This window comes from Haplochromis burtoni, unplaced genomic scaffold (genome assembly GCF_018398535.1).
Source record: "Haplochromis burtoni strain Fernald_Lab_line unplaced genomic scaffold, NCSU_Asbu1 Contig_22, whole genome shotgun sequence".
Lineage (NCBI taxonomy): Eukaryota > Metazoa > Chordata > Actinopteri > Cichliformes > Cichlidae > Haplochromis > Haplochromis burtoni.
The window spans coordinates 627322-643452 of record NW_024582383.1 but is presented as its reverse complement, the minus strand read 5'-3'; the positions used below and the strand labels follow the sequence as shown (position 1 = coordinate 643452).

The following is a 16131-nucleotide window of genomic DNA, read 5'->3' as shown; positions in this document are numbered from 1 at the left end:
ATTTGGCTGATATCGTGATAGATATCGTTATCGCCTGAAATGAAAAAAAACATATTGTGATATGAAAAAATCTCATATCGCCCAGCTCTAGTAAGGACCCGACCAGAGCGGCTAACTGCATTACTCCACAGAGTAAATTACTAGTGAAACTTTGGCGAAATAACAACCGAGGTTGTGTTTACAAGCATGCGGGCTGCTGACTGGTGACTCAGTGTGACAAGCAGTTCAGAAATGTATAGCACTGACTGGCAGCCAGCAAGGAAGACATGGCGTTTAGAGTTTAGAGTCATCTCAGGCACTAACTACACCAGACAGAGCAGCTCTTGGCCCTTTGTGCTAAAGACGACGCACCCCAGTCCCTAATGGGAGCATCCTCACAGGCAACAGGCCAGTACAAACTGGTCCATTCATCAGGCAAACTCCACGGCGTCACGCATCTGCGCCATCTCTCTGCTGCTGCTGACAACGGGAGGATGAAATCAAAACATCCTGCGTGTTCTCCTGACCGACTCTCTGCTAACTTTACTCCGCTTCCTGTGTCTGCTACCACATCTCCTTACCACTCTGTGCTTAACATAAAAAAGATGGCTCAAAATCATAACCAGTTCTATCTGATCTGGAGCGTAGTCGTGATTATGAGCCATCATTTTTACAGCTGCTTACGGCACACACACAGAAAAGTAGATCCAGTGTAATCCATCGTTGATATTAGTTATTAGCATTACTAACAGCTGTGTCGATTAGCCTCGTTCACAGGAGTCACCACAGCGTTTAGCTCCACAGGTTTAACAGGCAGGAGGGGGCGTGTCCACCACAACTGACCAGGTGAGCTTTTATTCATGAGGGAAATGTGGAGAACACGATGCCGTGCTGAGGCCTGAAATGGGTTTATTCACATCAAGGATGTTAACGGTTAGCCAGCGAGGTGTTTGAACGTTGGGGCCCCAACTGGAAATACTAGTCGGTTAAACTAATCAGTCGTATATTATTAACGCACAATGACAGTTACGTTTTGGGTCACCCCGCTTTTCTGAGAAAATGCAAAGAATAATGCTTAATGCATTCAACCTGCAAGGCACACAGAGGGTGGCAGCATGACCGAGCCAAGCTGGCACTGTGTGCGTGTTTGAGAAGGCGGCATTTTAAATAGATTTTTATTTGTGAATGAGTCTAAAGACAGCTCCTAAAGACATGCAACAACTGTATGGACAGTTTCCACTATTTTCCCTGCTTCCTCTGAAGGACATTCAGTTTTGCCACAACCCGGTTCATCTGGTCACTACGCTCGTGATCATAGGAACAGATTGACCGGCTAATCAACAGCACTGCTTTTATACTCTTCAGCACAACAGACCATTTCACCAGTCAGTATATATCACTAATGATGTGACCTGATCACCCTCACCAACCTCTGGTGCACACCCAGTCATTTTGTTCTTGAAGCCTGAAACTGCTCAGCTCAGAAAAGAGAAACAAGGTCACTAGCAGACGTGCGAGCGGGGAAGAGTTAACGAGTTTTGCAGCTCCCTTTATCGTCACAGCTACTCTTGACCCGGGGGCAGTGGAAATAGAAGCCAGCGTCAAATGAAAGGCTTGTTTCCTTCTCCAGTTGACACAAATAAAGCGCCTGGTCACAGTTTGATGAAATAAGGTATATTTTTATGAGCTGATTAAATAGTAGAGCCACGGGACAATCACGATGTCTCCCGAGCTAATTTAATTTTTCTGCCACGCTACACCCGTAAAAACACGTTGTTTAGTGAAAAGGCCGCTGGAGAGTTACCATGAGGTAGCTCCGTTCAGGGGTCAGGCAACATCACTGAAGCCCGAAACACAGACGCACTGCGTCACGTGACTGCATATACCAGCACTCCTACCAGCAGCTCGCCCGCATCTGATGCTGGTGCTGCCAGGAGCGCCCGCGTCCACACCGACTGACATTTCTCTCTCGTTCCGTGTATCAGAGCGTCTTCAAAGGAATTCCCCAGCTTGTTTCAACAGATTTTGGATAACAATGCCAGATATGAATTGTCTGCAAGCTTGGAGCAGGGCTTACGACGATCATATCAAAGCTTCTCGTAGAAAAAGAAAGTCTGAGCATTGACAGCTTCCATACGAGCTTTCGTTATCCAACAGTCATCTGTCCCTTCAACATTCCCCAGCTTTGACATCATTACCTGAAACCAGTGACAAATGCATTTCAGCTTCCCTGCGGGCACACATAAAAGAAATAAATAAACCCTCAGCTCCTCTGAGCTCGACTTCATTCTGTTTACAGGTTCAGTGTGAGCGAAGCTTCAACAAGCTCAGCTCGTGCTGCAAGTAGAGTCATGCTCATGTGGCGGACCAATGCGACGCGCTGCTGTTGGAATGCAGCAGAAAGAATTCAAGGTTGAAACGCCACAACACTCAGCTCGCACAACACGGGTATTAAGGGTTCAAGAGAAATATTGTCCGTTAATCACGTCGTCTCTGCCTCAGGGAGGACATTTCACACAATGATCATGTGACCAATTAGAGCAGAGCCCATTACAGGTGAAGGGACAGAATCCATCTGCAGGTCTGTGCCTGCTGCAAAGGTTTGAGTGCGAAATTAAAATAAGGTGTTACCTCTCCAAAGGCTCCTCGTCCAATCACTTTAAGGATCTCAAAGTCTTCCTTGTGCAGGCGCATCTGCTTCACTTTGGATGTGAAGGGTTTGGCTGGAGAGAAAGAAGACAGCGGTCAAGTCAGAAATTTAAAAAACAAAACAAAAAACACACCAGAAGAGTTTCTATGGATAACATTCTGGTGCAAGCTTTTCAATTTTGCTCTGTACAGCTGTCAACCTCCAAGTAAACGGCATTCGAAGCAGCAAATAAACAGCTGGCCATTCATAACACCGTAACATAATCTAAAAATGTGGGTGATGGAGACTGTCAGCATTTTATAGCCACGTTTCATGGTCATTGTGCAGTAAAGAAAACGATACACAAAGAAGAAAACCAAGATAAGGACACGATATAAACGCTGTACGAGTGACAAGTAACAGCAATCAGCAGCACCAACGTGTCACTTTAGCATTTCTAACAAAGGTGGCTGGACAGGTGTGTGACATCATGGCAAAACACTGATCAACTCCTCATGACGTCACACCGCGTCATCACGGCGTCATCGCCGAGGTGCTCGATGCAGGCAGGAAAGTGCTGCAGGGAGCCCAGAGCTCCACGTCCCTTCACCACATTGAGGACACTGGATGAAGAACTCCCGAGACCTCCACCCAATCGAATCTGCATCTAGGCGAAGCTCAGAGTCCGTGATCACAATCTGAGCGGCCAGTCTGGTTTTCCATTTCTAAATGACATCACTAATCACCTTTGGCGCTCAAAGCTGGAAGCTCTAAAGACTTGAGCCTGAAATGACCCACGCTTGTGGAAACATTTGTGTTCGTTATGTCATAACAAGAAGCAGCCACTACATTCCCACGTATAAGGCCCCGTGCTCCTCTAAATGGACTTTTAAGTGTTTGTGACCACCTGGTCTTTACAGCAGATGACAGCGGATCCAGATAGGCTGAACGATGAAGCTGGCTATTGTTAGGTTTGCAGTTACGGTTCCTGGTTGTGGGAGCTGCGAGGGATCTGTGAGGGCTGCTGACGTCCTCTCACAAAGCCAGACAGATTCCATCTAAGGCTCACAAAGTCAGCGTTTCCCTCATTTGTGGAAGGCTATTCAACCACTTCCTGGTTTACATGATCTCAGCATGCCAAGGATAACCTGGACGAGCTGAAAGTTCACCAAGGTCAGGATATTAGTTTCAGTGACGGCTTTCTGAAAAAGTTGATAGATATGATTGTAATCAGAATTATTTATGCCTATTTCTCAACAGGGCTTCAGCAGTCTTATTAGCCACATTTAGCGAGGCTAGCATACATCCAAGTAGGCATTCGAACACAAGCGCACGTTTGATGTTTACATACAGTCGCACTCTTGGTTAACAAAAGACCAAATCTCCATCTAATGTACAACGGGCTTGTGTCGGAGGAAGAGAGACTAATCATCAAGCTAAACTTGTCTGGTTGCTGTAACTTTACAGAACCTCCAGTGTTGGAAGAAAAGAGGACTTTCTCCCACTGAGAGACGGGGAAATGCCTGCCGATATAAAACAAACAGGTCACTCATAGCTCTGTTTTCCTCACACTCCTCCCGACTCCGCCGACAGCTGGCCTGCTGTGACCACAGGGCAGAGAGAAAGCGAGGGCCGGAGTAGTCTTGGCACACATTTCCACAAACCTAAAACACACAAGCAACCCGGCGGTGACACTGCGTGAGGCTGGGAAATACATGTTTAATCATATCATTAATTTTCCTGCAGCGTAAGTCGACCAGAAGCACTGAGCTGAAATGTCTAGTGGTTGACCAACCGTGATATATTTGGAGTCAGGAACCAGCTTTCAGAAAGCAGCCAGGGAAATGCAACAAGTCTGCAGAAACGATGACAAACAAGGCTGCGCCACAGCCGAATAGTTCTTTCTCACAAAGCGCTCTTGTGCGTCCTTGCTTCGCTTTTTCATGCGTTATCTAACCTCCTGACAGAGCCAGCTCCAACACAAATAAAGAGCCAAGAACTCGATACGCGGCTAGAAACAACATATCCAAGCAACAGCTACGTCTGCGTATCCCACATGTGTGCAGCTACACGGTGTCCAAAGGTGCCACACTGAAGAAAGAGCCTGGACATCAATGTGTTTGTGTGCTCGCAGCAGGCAGGCGGTGGCATCCCACTTCCTCAGGAGATGCTCCGGCAAACCACATGACCAACTGACTGAAGTCACATGTCCCCAGAAAAAACAAAATAAAAACATACGTAGGTTCGAAAACCAGTTTCAGCCAGTTTATTTTACCATTAATTTTGACCATCACCATACTGGCAGGTTCTCGTGTTTGAGGGTTAAATCAGTGGAAAACAAGAACTGGAACAAGCATCTCCACTCTGGAGACCAACTTGAGAACAAACTAAATAGAAATGAATAAAGAAACAATAGAAACTATTTTGTATGTTCTAATTATTTTCTAACTAACGTCTGAGCTCCATGAGTATGTACACACAGAGCAGCAGCAGTCACTGGTATGTGAGAACATCCATCCAAACCAAGGTTGAGGCAGTTCACGACGTGAACGGAGATTGAAATGAGCTCATACGATATGATTCATTTAAGATATGATGTCCAGCTATGTGACATTTTTAATCTTGCCCTGTACGAGTGTCACGCACCAATCAGTGACTGTTTTATTCGCCATCACTTGGCTCCGGGCTGATGGGAATCGTGCTGTTTGCAGCAAACTGTGGTTTCAGCTGCCAAACACCATTTTACCCTCCAACCTGATGTGGCACGTTTGCCACGGTTACGATAACATCTTGCTATGAAATCTAATATAAATTCATTTTAATTCCTGTATCAAAGGTAAACAGCCTGAGCAGCAAACAATTAGTCAGGCGATTAAATCCATTTGACACGGCGTTTTTCTCTTTACTGGGAAAACACAGCGGAAGGATCCAGAACTGCTTTTACACTGTAAAGACAAAAAACCTTCATATTCAGTTTGTCGTGCATAAACTGTTTATAACTGGATCCTAACAAATGTTGATGGTTGAATCAGCTGTCCACGCGCCCAGCAAACTCTCTGAGACCACACGACTGAAACTCGCCTCCATAAAAGCTCAAATCCAGATGCGTTTGTGATATTTTCCTGAGGACATCGAGGGGATTTGACAGCAGTGTCCCAGCTCACTACGGTAAACTCACAGCCTTTCAAAGCTTCCTGTATCCAATACGTTTCCTGATCAACTCCAAAAATTGAATCAGATTTTGGGCCGAGCCAGCTCTCTAATAAAGTTGTTCATGGCACAAAAATCAAACCAATCACATAATCTCTGAAACTAATAGTGATGCGTTCTGAAATTCTTGACGCCAGTTTCCATAGATGCAGTTATGGTTCAACACAGTGGACACAGATGGGCGTCGTGTAATGAAACCTGATGTCAGACACCACGTGTAGCTTACGTTACTCTGCCATACTGACCGGACTAACTGCTAGGATGACCACACCATCTCTCGCAGCCCACACGTCACCCGCCTTGCTTCCTCACCACTTCTACCTTCTCCAAGTTGACCCGACGAGGTAGAGTCGGAGGCCTATTTGGACTGTATTACATATAATACAGCAAAAAAGCCAAAGTCAATTCTGGCTGCACTCTACAAATAAAAGCTAACATGGCGGCCGGCCGTAGAGTAAGGGGGAGAGAGTCACGCCAGCCGAGAAGGAGAAAACACTGATTAGTAGCTGCACGCTGACTCAGGAGCTCCACTGAAGCAGCCACATGAGATACGGCTTTCATCTGTGAGCCAGGAGCCCACAGGCACCGTCCACAACAAAGCAAAACTGCAAACACGGACACAAACATGTGCACGCAGACACACAGGGCTAATTCCTCACATCTACATCTGACACATAATTGCTGACTCCGTCTTGCTTTGGCCTCGGCAGAAACTTTACAGTCAAACATATTACACGAATCGCTTCTCTGAACAGGAATCAAACAGGATAGAAACCACTTGAAAAGCAGATGGTTTATCAGTGAAAGGCCCAGATATGACTCTGTTACACTTGGCTATAATTTACACACCCGTCATAAGTTTGAGTGTTTTGGAAATAAGAGACAAATAAGGACCATTTTAGTGACCCCCCCAAATCTTCTGTTTCATAGGGGGGCGGTCTCTCTCTCTGGCTGCACTCACTCATTTACACGGGGGTCAGTTTGTCCATAGATCCATAAAAGTCATGCACATGCTTAAACAAAAACACATACCATAAAGTATGATCACACAACTCAAGCCACTAGCAAAGTAGACACATTAAAACATAGCAACCGTTGCTATGACGAGGTGTGGTAGGGATCCATTGCAACACTGCAAAGGTAACCGTCCGAGCCTCCAAGCCTCAGCATGACTGCAGCAATGTGTAGCTTTTTAAAATAAAGACACGTCAGTGCCATGAAATTGTCCTGCAGGAAGACCGTGAGGCGCAGACAAACAAGTACAATGAAAGAAAAATATGCACACTACAGTGCAAACAGACACACACGATTTAGTAGCAGGCCTTAGGATGCAGCGAAACTGGAAAAACACGAGTGACGCCACCTAATCCACACAGCCAGACCGGTTTAGCCCAAAATGCTGAGTGCTTATCGAGCCCATCTTGTTCCAAAACCACAAGAGAAGTCAGTGCTGGTTTGTGTGAAAATCACTGTTTAAAAAGGTCGACTGTTCACGTAGCAGCTGTCCCCCAAAAAACGCTGGACTGAGAAGACAGACGACAGCATAGACCTCCAGGCTGTGTTGGAGAGAAACGTAACTCTGGGTGTACCTGGATGCCTCTGATAGAAAATAAGCCAACCTGTGAATAAAACAATGCAAATATTTCCACTAAAGTCATATTCCTGGTTTGTTTTTGGCCTTTCCACACACTGCGGCTCAGAGCTACATACACGGGGACAAAGATTTAGACGGCGCTCATACATTACGCAGGCAGCTTCTCTACAAATGTTGTAATCCACACAAACTGAGTCTCGACTTTTTAAAGACTTCAACTGTAAAAGCATGTAAAGATTACACTGGCGACAGTCACAAAATACATTTTATATCAATAAAGTTGGATAAGATCAAACTCAGATAAGGGAAAGAGAAAGAAAGACATGCAGGACAAAATGTAAGGACACGCTGCAGCGCTTCATAAACACGTGCAAGGTCCAAAGAGGAGTGCATCACAGGAAGTCTCCCAGCAGCTTACACCAGGACAACTAAGTGATGGTTCAGGATTACCTGATCCGGCTCCAACTATAAACTTTATCAAAAGGAATGTTTTTAAAAGCACGGAGGACGTCTGTCTCCCAAACTGGGAGCTGGTTCCACAGGAGAGGGCTGATAGCTGGGAACTCGGTCTTCCAGTCTACTGTTGGAAACTCAGAACCACAACTGAGCCTCCAGTGCTCGGTTAGGATAGTGTGACACTATGATTTCTTAAGAATATGATGGAGCCTCATTATTCAAGGCGAAGAATTTGAAACCCGGGTCTGGAAAACCAAATTCACAGGAAAGAGCACGTTAGGCAACTGTAGGATAAAAACGTGAATAAAGACAGAAAGGAGAATGAAAACAACATTAAGTTCAGCTTGTGAGAGTAAGTGAGGCTGGCAGCACTGGGGAATAAAAACAGTGTGTGGGTAGAGAGCCAGAAAAGGCATCCCAGTCACAGGCAGCGGCTGAGCCAGTTACAGCAAGTGTCCAAACCTTGCACCCGTGACGTGCTCCAATCCCATCCCCGACCCCGGAGTGGGATTGGAGGGACATCTGGAAGCCATAATAAGTGATGTAATGACACAAAAATGCTGCTTGCAAGAGAGACAGGGGAGACAAATGAAGAGAGGCCTTTCAGTATCTGACGTGAAGAAGGAGAGCGGCATGGACAGAGACGAGCAGAAGGCTTTTCCTCCTATCTGACCAAAGTGCTGGAGAGACAAACCAACCATAACCAGTCTTCATGGCCTGGAAACAAATAAGGGTAATTCGAACAGGTTTGAATACTGCTGATTATGGTTTATTTTTATCCTTATTATTAACATTTCAGAAAAGATATATTATTTAATCCCTTGGTGAATATCCAAGTTTGCTCAATTAACAGTCTGTAATTTGTAATGGCAGTCAATCTGTCAGCCACTTACACATCCCTGATCTCAGCTGGCTGTATGTATAAAGCACTTTCTTCTATTCCAAGGCATGATCATTTGGACATGGAAGAACTAAAATGACCATCAGTAGTCCTCGGTCTGGAGGTCCGTGCTGGCTGGGCCGAGGATGATCATGAGAAAGGTGGTTCAGCCCAAAAGTAGACGGGAGGAGCTTGTTAATGATCAGATTTGTGAACATCCAAAAGATTTAGCAAAGAGTTGGGATCAAATCAAATCAAGCATCAACGCGAGCAGCTCCGGTGGTTCTTCCTGCACGTCAACAAAGCAGAGGCCAAAGGAACAGCACGTTAATGGAGTCATGGAGTGGCCTACCTGCCCTGCAGACCCACACCTACAGAGAAACCTGTGCACAGAGCTGAAGCTTCTCATTGTTGAGCAGCAGTGAAGGATTGAGAGGGCTTCTGTAAAAATACAAAACCCCAAACCTGGTGACCAACTACCAGAAACATTTGACCGCAGCCACAACGGTTTCTTTAACATTAATAATAGTAGGTCACACACTCCTACTCGTTTTGTGATTGGAACTTCATACAACTCTACTGTAATGTAGAAATATTAACATTATGAATATATTAATAGTATTTAATATTACGTAATATTTGGAACAAACCGTTAATAATACTAAGTGCAATAATCCTTTCTGTCATCGTTGTATTTTTACTCAGTTGTATATAGTATTTGTATTCTATTTTTATCTTATTGTATATATTATTTTATTTTATTCTGTACAGTTGTGTACTGTATTTATTCTTATTGTATTCTAATTTTTGCCTCATAACTTTTGCACTGTCCACTTCCTGCTGTGACAAAACAAATTTCCCACGTGTGGGACTAATAAAGGTTATCTTATGTTATCTTATAGCTTTAAATTAACAGTAGGGGGCAAAAGAACAAGGGGGGGGGGGGGGGGGGGGGCATAGTATGCTCCCACACTGTATCAAAGCGCACACGATGTCATTGTGGTTCGGTTCACTATGGCTGCAAAAACCAGAAGAGACGGGATGAAGACAGGATGCTCTTGGAGCCAACATGGCTCCCTCTGTGCCTCTAACATGAGCGGGATCACTGCCTGCAGGGATAAGGATCTAAACACGGTCCTGGCTATTTTTCATACAGGTCACCTAATATACCAGCTTGCAGTTATACACGGTCACTGGTTTTTCTAAATTATTGCAGATGGCATGAATACGACAGCTTAGTGATGTCAGCAGAAACCCACCTCCCGTATCATCTTCCTGCTTCTGCTACTTTATCCTTGGAATGAGGTCATAAAGCCGTCATTCCCAAACAATCGTGTAATCAGCTTCTCTGTTTAAAAGTTTCCAGCTAACAACATGAAGAATGAGATATCCATCCTCTATTTTTAGGAAAATGCTGCCATTATAATCCGTTCCACACCCATCATGCCCTATTTTATATAAATAAATACAAAGCTTTGGTCTCCTACAAATAACAGCTGCCTGATTACAAAAGTACTTCCCAGTTAAATGAAGGCTGAATAAATACTATTAAGTGAGGGCTATATAAATAGTACAGCAAGGTCATCAAAGGAAAAATGAAAGCTGTGTGATTCTAATAAGCTGGTCCTTAAAGGGAGAAGGACTCTGTGCCAGAGGCACTTCAAAAACCAACTCTTAGCAGTTTAACTGCAAGTAGCTTAAAAACATCCAGTAAATTACACAAATTACAGATGGAAACAGAACCAGGCCCCTTTCAGTCACAACCAGAGGCCCCCCAACAGATGTGCTGCCAGGCACAACCTGCCCAAAGGTTTGTGTGTCCATGCAAAGACCTCACAGGTGATGTCATGGGGCACTGAAAGAAGCCAAGAAAACAGATTTCGTGACGTATGATGCACGTTAGCTGCCACAGATGTCGGCCTACGCCACCAAGTCAATCACAAGGATCGGAAATTTAAAAAGGAGAACTAGGGGTCGCTTCCATAACACATTAACAAGCCTTTAAGCATTAAACTGTATTTAATACTAGTGTGCACACCGGCGACACCAGCATTCCCAGTGGTGTCTGCCTGCACAACCCTCCCCACTCTACCACCACCAACCTCAAATTCCACTCCATGTCGTTTTCCCTTCCCTAACATCCCGACCAGTTTCTTTTCCTTCCCATGCCTTCATCTCTACCAACATATAAGCCCCTTCTCCCTTTCCCTCCCTCTCTCTCTCTCATTCCTGGTCTTTTCCTGCTCCGTCACACTAATAAGAGGGCAGGAATGGTCAAAGGCCTTAAACTAAACAATCTGTGCCCCACAGCATTAAACACACAAACAGGATGTTCCCAAAATATTAAAAAACCTCAAACACCAAAGAAAAGGAGAGGGCAGGGCTTGACAAAACAATAGATCAGATCTAGTGTGTGTTACAGCTCCGAGACTGCTGCAGCGAGCATACACCCAGGCCAGGCGATGTGAGACAAGCGGAGGGCTGGGCTACATCACTTTCTGCTGGCTGTACAGGAAGTTTTCACAGGACTTCAAAGAGGTCTCCGAACCAGCACATCGACCTGTTCAACCCACACTGCAAACAAGTCGATTTACACAATTCTGTGTCAACACAGCGTCCCGATACCATCTGCAGATAAAGGGCCAATATGAAAGGAGCCTGGCAGGCTGTTACCCAGCTCGGCCGGCTCTCCTTACTGGCTGCCGCTCTGCTGGTGGTGGAAGCACCAGGTGCTGCATTGTTCCTCTGCATGGTGTTGATAGTGCACATTGATAACACAACAGGTTTTCAAGCACAGTGGTGTGCAAGTCACACATACAGTCTTGATCACCTTACAACATATAATAATAACTAAATTGATGCTTAAGATGCACTGGAAATCAAGGCCACCAGTATGACTGGTAGAGATGCACCGATTGACTGGCAAGGGACAGGAACTGGACGATTTCCAGCATTCCAATCCCAGACTGGAATCTTGTCAACTTCCCATGTCTGATTGCAACATGCACACTCACAGCAACATGCTAATATGCAATTAGCATAAAAATCCCTCCCTGTGAGCGAACACAAAGTTTGCCGAAGAATAAACACGAAGCTAATCAGACACCTAAATCAACTTCACTGATCTGAACTCGGACATTTTAAAGAAGCTAACAAAGGGAAAGTGGCAAAAGCTAAAAGAAATCCAAAGCTCAGAGCTAGCTACAAGTTAGCAGCTTCGGTGTAAGCAAAGGAGCAAAGAAAAAGTGTGATGTCTATAAGATACCGGAGAATGACACAAGTACTTAACTTTTGTTATGCTATACTAACCTGTTACTGCAAATAAAACTTTCATGTGCTTTTATCAAGTGGTGACAACTGAAATTAAAACATTTGTTTAGAGATGGGCAATGTTAGCCGTGAACAAAAGAGTAAATAACAGGTAAAGTTTTAATGAAGATGGGGAGAGAAGGATAAATCAGATGGTTGAAAGGTACACCCAGTTAAAAAGCTCAATCCCTGGCATGTCTGTCTCCTTTTGCCAGGACAATCAGCTCTAACGGACTTAAAAACACATACATGTGATGTTTGGTCTGAACACATCTCCATGTTGGAGACAGCTTTATGAATTTTACTGCCAGCACAAGACTCGTTTCTCAGTCCAAGGAACAAATGACTTTACGGCAGCCTCTTAGTGCCTGTACAGGGCAGAGCTCCCACATCGGCCTAAAAGGAAAACACTACTGGGTGGTTACAAGAAGGGCGAGATAGATGCCGAGCATGTGCTGTGGGAGTGTTCTGCAACACAGGCGGCTTTTTCCAATATCGTGTGCGTAAAAGTTCCAGTTGGCACAGCGCGCACGCAGCAATGTAACTAGACTGGGACATGGCATCAAGTTCCAGCAGCAGTTCATAAATTTCAACATCAGTTAAATTAAAGTCATCAGACACTTAAACAAGGCAGGAATTTATTGCCAGTGGTGTTCCAGCACCAACATGTCACAACACACTGACAGATATTACAGCACACATTTCCTATTGCCTTTTCTGGGCTCCTCTCCTCCTCTTTCCAGTGCTACAGTCACTGCTAAAACAACCCAGCACTGACATTGCACCATTTAAGGCTTTGATTCCCAATGGGACCACCCACACTATAAATGGATCCACCCAAATGGATTAAGGCACCCACTTGCTTGTACTTTTCCTAAGAGCTCTAAATCAACAGCCAAGTGGCCGACAATGATGACAGCATTTAGACGGCTCTGCTACAGAATGAGAGAGACTTTCAAGTCACAGGTAAAGACAGTGAAAAGGCATGCTTAATAAAAAGAGACCGTAAAAGGAGGGAATGCAGGAAATTCTTCCACTGCCATCACCCCAAGAGCCATTTGATCTACAGACGTAAGGTCTTTTCTCCTTAGCATTAAGATGTGTTCAAGCTCTCTGGTGCCATGTATGTATCATGATGCAGGTGACCCAAGATCCCTTTCATGCGCTGCAACCCTGCCCAGGTAGGCATGTTCACACTCATGCTCACAGGAAGAACCTGAAGCTCCGGCCCACGAGAAGAAAAATAGTGACAATGCCACACAAAAAAGCAGGCAAAAATTAAACCTGTTGTCATGGCAGAAAGCCTGCCTCTACATCCTCTCGGACATCTCTAGGTATCCTCCGATGCTTTTTTCAAATACTGATTCAGACTGTGCAGGAATCAATCTTCCAAGCTAACCACATCTGGCTGAAATTTAGCACCAAAGCTAAATGAATCAGCTGTCAGCGGGAGCAGACAGAAATGAACTATTGCTCCACTCGACTGAACTTTTCTACAACCAGTCTCATGGTTTTGTAGAAAGGACAGCTCATGAAATCACTGCCAAAACCACAATGACTTAGATAATCCATATATTTACACAGGCCATTCTGTCCTCCTCCCTCTGCTACCACAGTGGATCCGTCACTACATCACTACAAAAGATATTTGCAACAATTTACAAGATTCTGTCGAATCTGAAGCTACATAATGATCGCTTTCATTTTAGATGGTAACAATGCTCAAAACAACATGAGCCCAAGAAATGCACTCCAGTCATGTGAAACATAGCTGAAAAGACTTTAACGTGTTTCTTGTTCAACAAAGGACTCTGCAGTACATCTGCATCGTCCCCCAGTGGTGCTAGTTTTTGTCATTATGCAAAAGTACTGTTTAAAGGATGGGGAAACCTGCAGTCAGCTGAGACTGAAGAAGCCACCTGAGTCAATGACCAGACGTTTGTCCCACTGAAAACGTCCATATGAACAGAATCAATTGGGGGGGGTCCTCACCTGGATGACTGAGCATGCATCAAGTCATTCTCAGTCATCATTTCTTTATCTAATCTCGAGATACGTCATCAAAACCAGAAACGTTGCGTTTCACTTGCAGTCCAGCAAACAAAGTAAATGAGACGACAGTTGATCACACAGTGAGAGCCTAAATAGCCCCTAATTCAAGAGCACTTTAGTTTCCAATGTGCCCCGTCTTGTCTCTGCACCCTATTGGACCATCTGAGAAAGCAACAAACTGATAAAATCTCAAGGATCGCTGCATAACCAGTGGGCCTCCTGTTTGTGCATCTAGACCAGCATGAGGATGAGTTCACACCAAAGCAAAATCCAAAAAATACAGTTTAAAACACAGAAAAGTTCTTTGTCAAGTTACAAAGTAAGTCATTGCTAGAGCCCCAACACTGTGCCACAGTCTTGTAGTCCAGATGGTGGCCCCTCCGTTTTCAAGTGAATATTGGGAAGGCTGTAATGTTAACAAACTGAAATATGGAGAAAACCACGAAATTACGGCTTTCTGCTCCCAAAATAAATGGAGGGGACTGAAGTGCTATATATACACACACTTCCCACTGCTGCAGCCATGCACAACAGACACTTTCTAGGCCACAACCAGTCGCGTTCACTGCGAAAAATACTAGCTCGGCTACTAATTATAACCTCCAGTAGAAAGGTGTCGGTGCTGGGACTTGTAACCAAAAGCATGCTGAAAATATTCATCTGGCAACAGCTGGGCGAGTTAGGACGTGCTGCTGTTCAGAGCCGAGGGAAGGTACACGTATGACCATCACCGAGGGATGAGCGGTGAGGATGAGGCAGGGCTGGGTGTTTCCCAAGCCATTATTACAGAGACTAACCAGGTTCATATTACAAATGATCAAAGTAAGCAGAGATTAATATGAGCTAATAATCCTTTAAATGTCTTGCAGAACAAACCAGACTTCTTGTATCATTCATAATTTATTTAGGCACAAAATCACTACACTAAATTAATTCAATTAACCTGAAAACCAATTATAGGATCTATCCAACAGTTAACCAGGCAAGGAAGCTCAGGTCTGATCCATTTAGGAATTCTCCATGAGCACAAGCTCGGCACTGTAAGCTGTGAGAACAAACAGCGGCCGCACAATAGCCGTCAGACACTTAGATAACAGTTACAGGGCTAATGACCTCACTGATAAGGAGATTGAGTCAGGCTACATACAGCGGGGACGGTCACTTGTTCTGACGAGGATGCGAGACAACCCCAGGTGATCGCCGGCACCGAATCTCTCAACATGCTGATAACCGCAGGCTGCACAGTGCCGGACGTAGCGTGGAGTACCACCAGGTACTGCTCCACCTCCACACACCTGCAGTGGGTGCGCACAGGCTGAGGGTCACGTTCCTGTCTTCCATCATCCTTTTACTGCTGGGTGGACTCAATGTGAGAGAAACAACCTGGGTTTCTAATGGAGAAAGAGGCCACTGACAGAAGAAGCCGACTTTATTTGGAAAAGCAGAGGAAACACAGATAAAGCAGATGTTGCTGATACCGCCCATAGAAAGCTATTCAGGTCTATTGGAAACCATTAGACCTCGTCACACGTGAGGGACTTTCAAATCTATGAAATATTTGAAATTTTAAACCAAAGCAAAGCCTCCATCAAGGATCTGTGGTTACGGCCAGCTTACTGTCTGCTCAACACCCCAACCAAAGGGCAACTGTTCAGTTACTTAGAGTCCGTCTTTACAAAAGCCTATAAGAGTCTTTCTTCTTCTTCTTCAGCATATAAACGTTTACAAGCATCAAGTCAGAAGAATGCTCGCTTCAAGTTAAATGGTTCGGAGAAATAGAACAGCCCGTTTCACGAATGCCTAAGCCAAGGCCCAGCATTAAATAAATAAGGATTATTTTAAACCTGAAAAGATGAAAGTCCTAGAATCATACTCAAAATATGGAGTTGAAAAAACAATGTAAAAATAGTGTCAGTTTAATTGAACCAAATGGCCAACAATAAAGTTTTGTGATTTTACAGAGACTCTAATGTACTAATGAGTCCAAACGAACTTTTGTCCCAAGGAACTGCTGAGCTTGTG

At 44.6% G+C, this 16131-nt stretch overlaps 1 protein-coding gene across 7 annotated transcripts in view; it reads right to left on the bottom strand.

Annotated features, from left to right (window-relative positions):
- Positions 1-16131, bottom strand: part of cdc42bpab (CDC42 binding protein kinase alpha (DMPK-like) b) — a 69197-nt gene that overhangs the window by 37059 nt on the left and 16007 nt on the right. For all 7 annotated transcript variants that reach the window (XM_042218665.1, XM_042218666.1, XM_042218667.1 and 4 more), the window contains exon 2: positions 2611-2702. In XM_042218665.1, coding sequence (XP_042074599.1) covers positions 2611-2702 — 92 coding nt within the window. The remainder of the gene's footprint in view (positions 1-2610; positions 2703-16131) is intronic.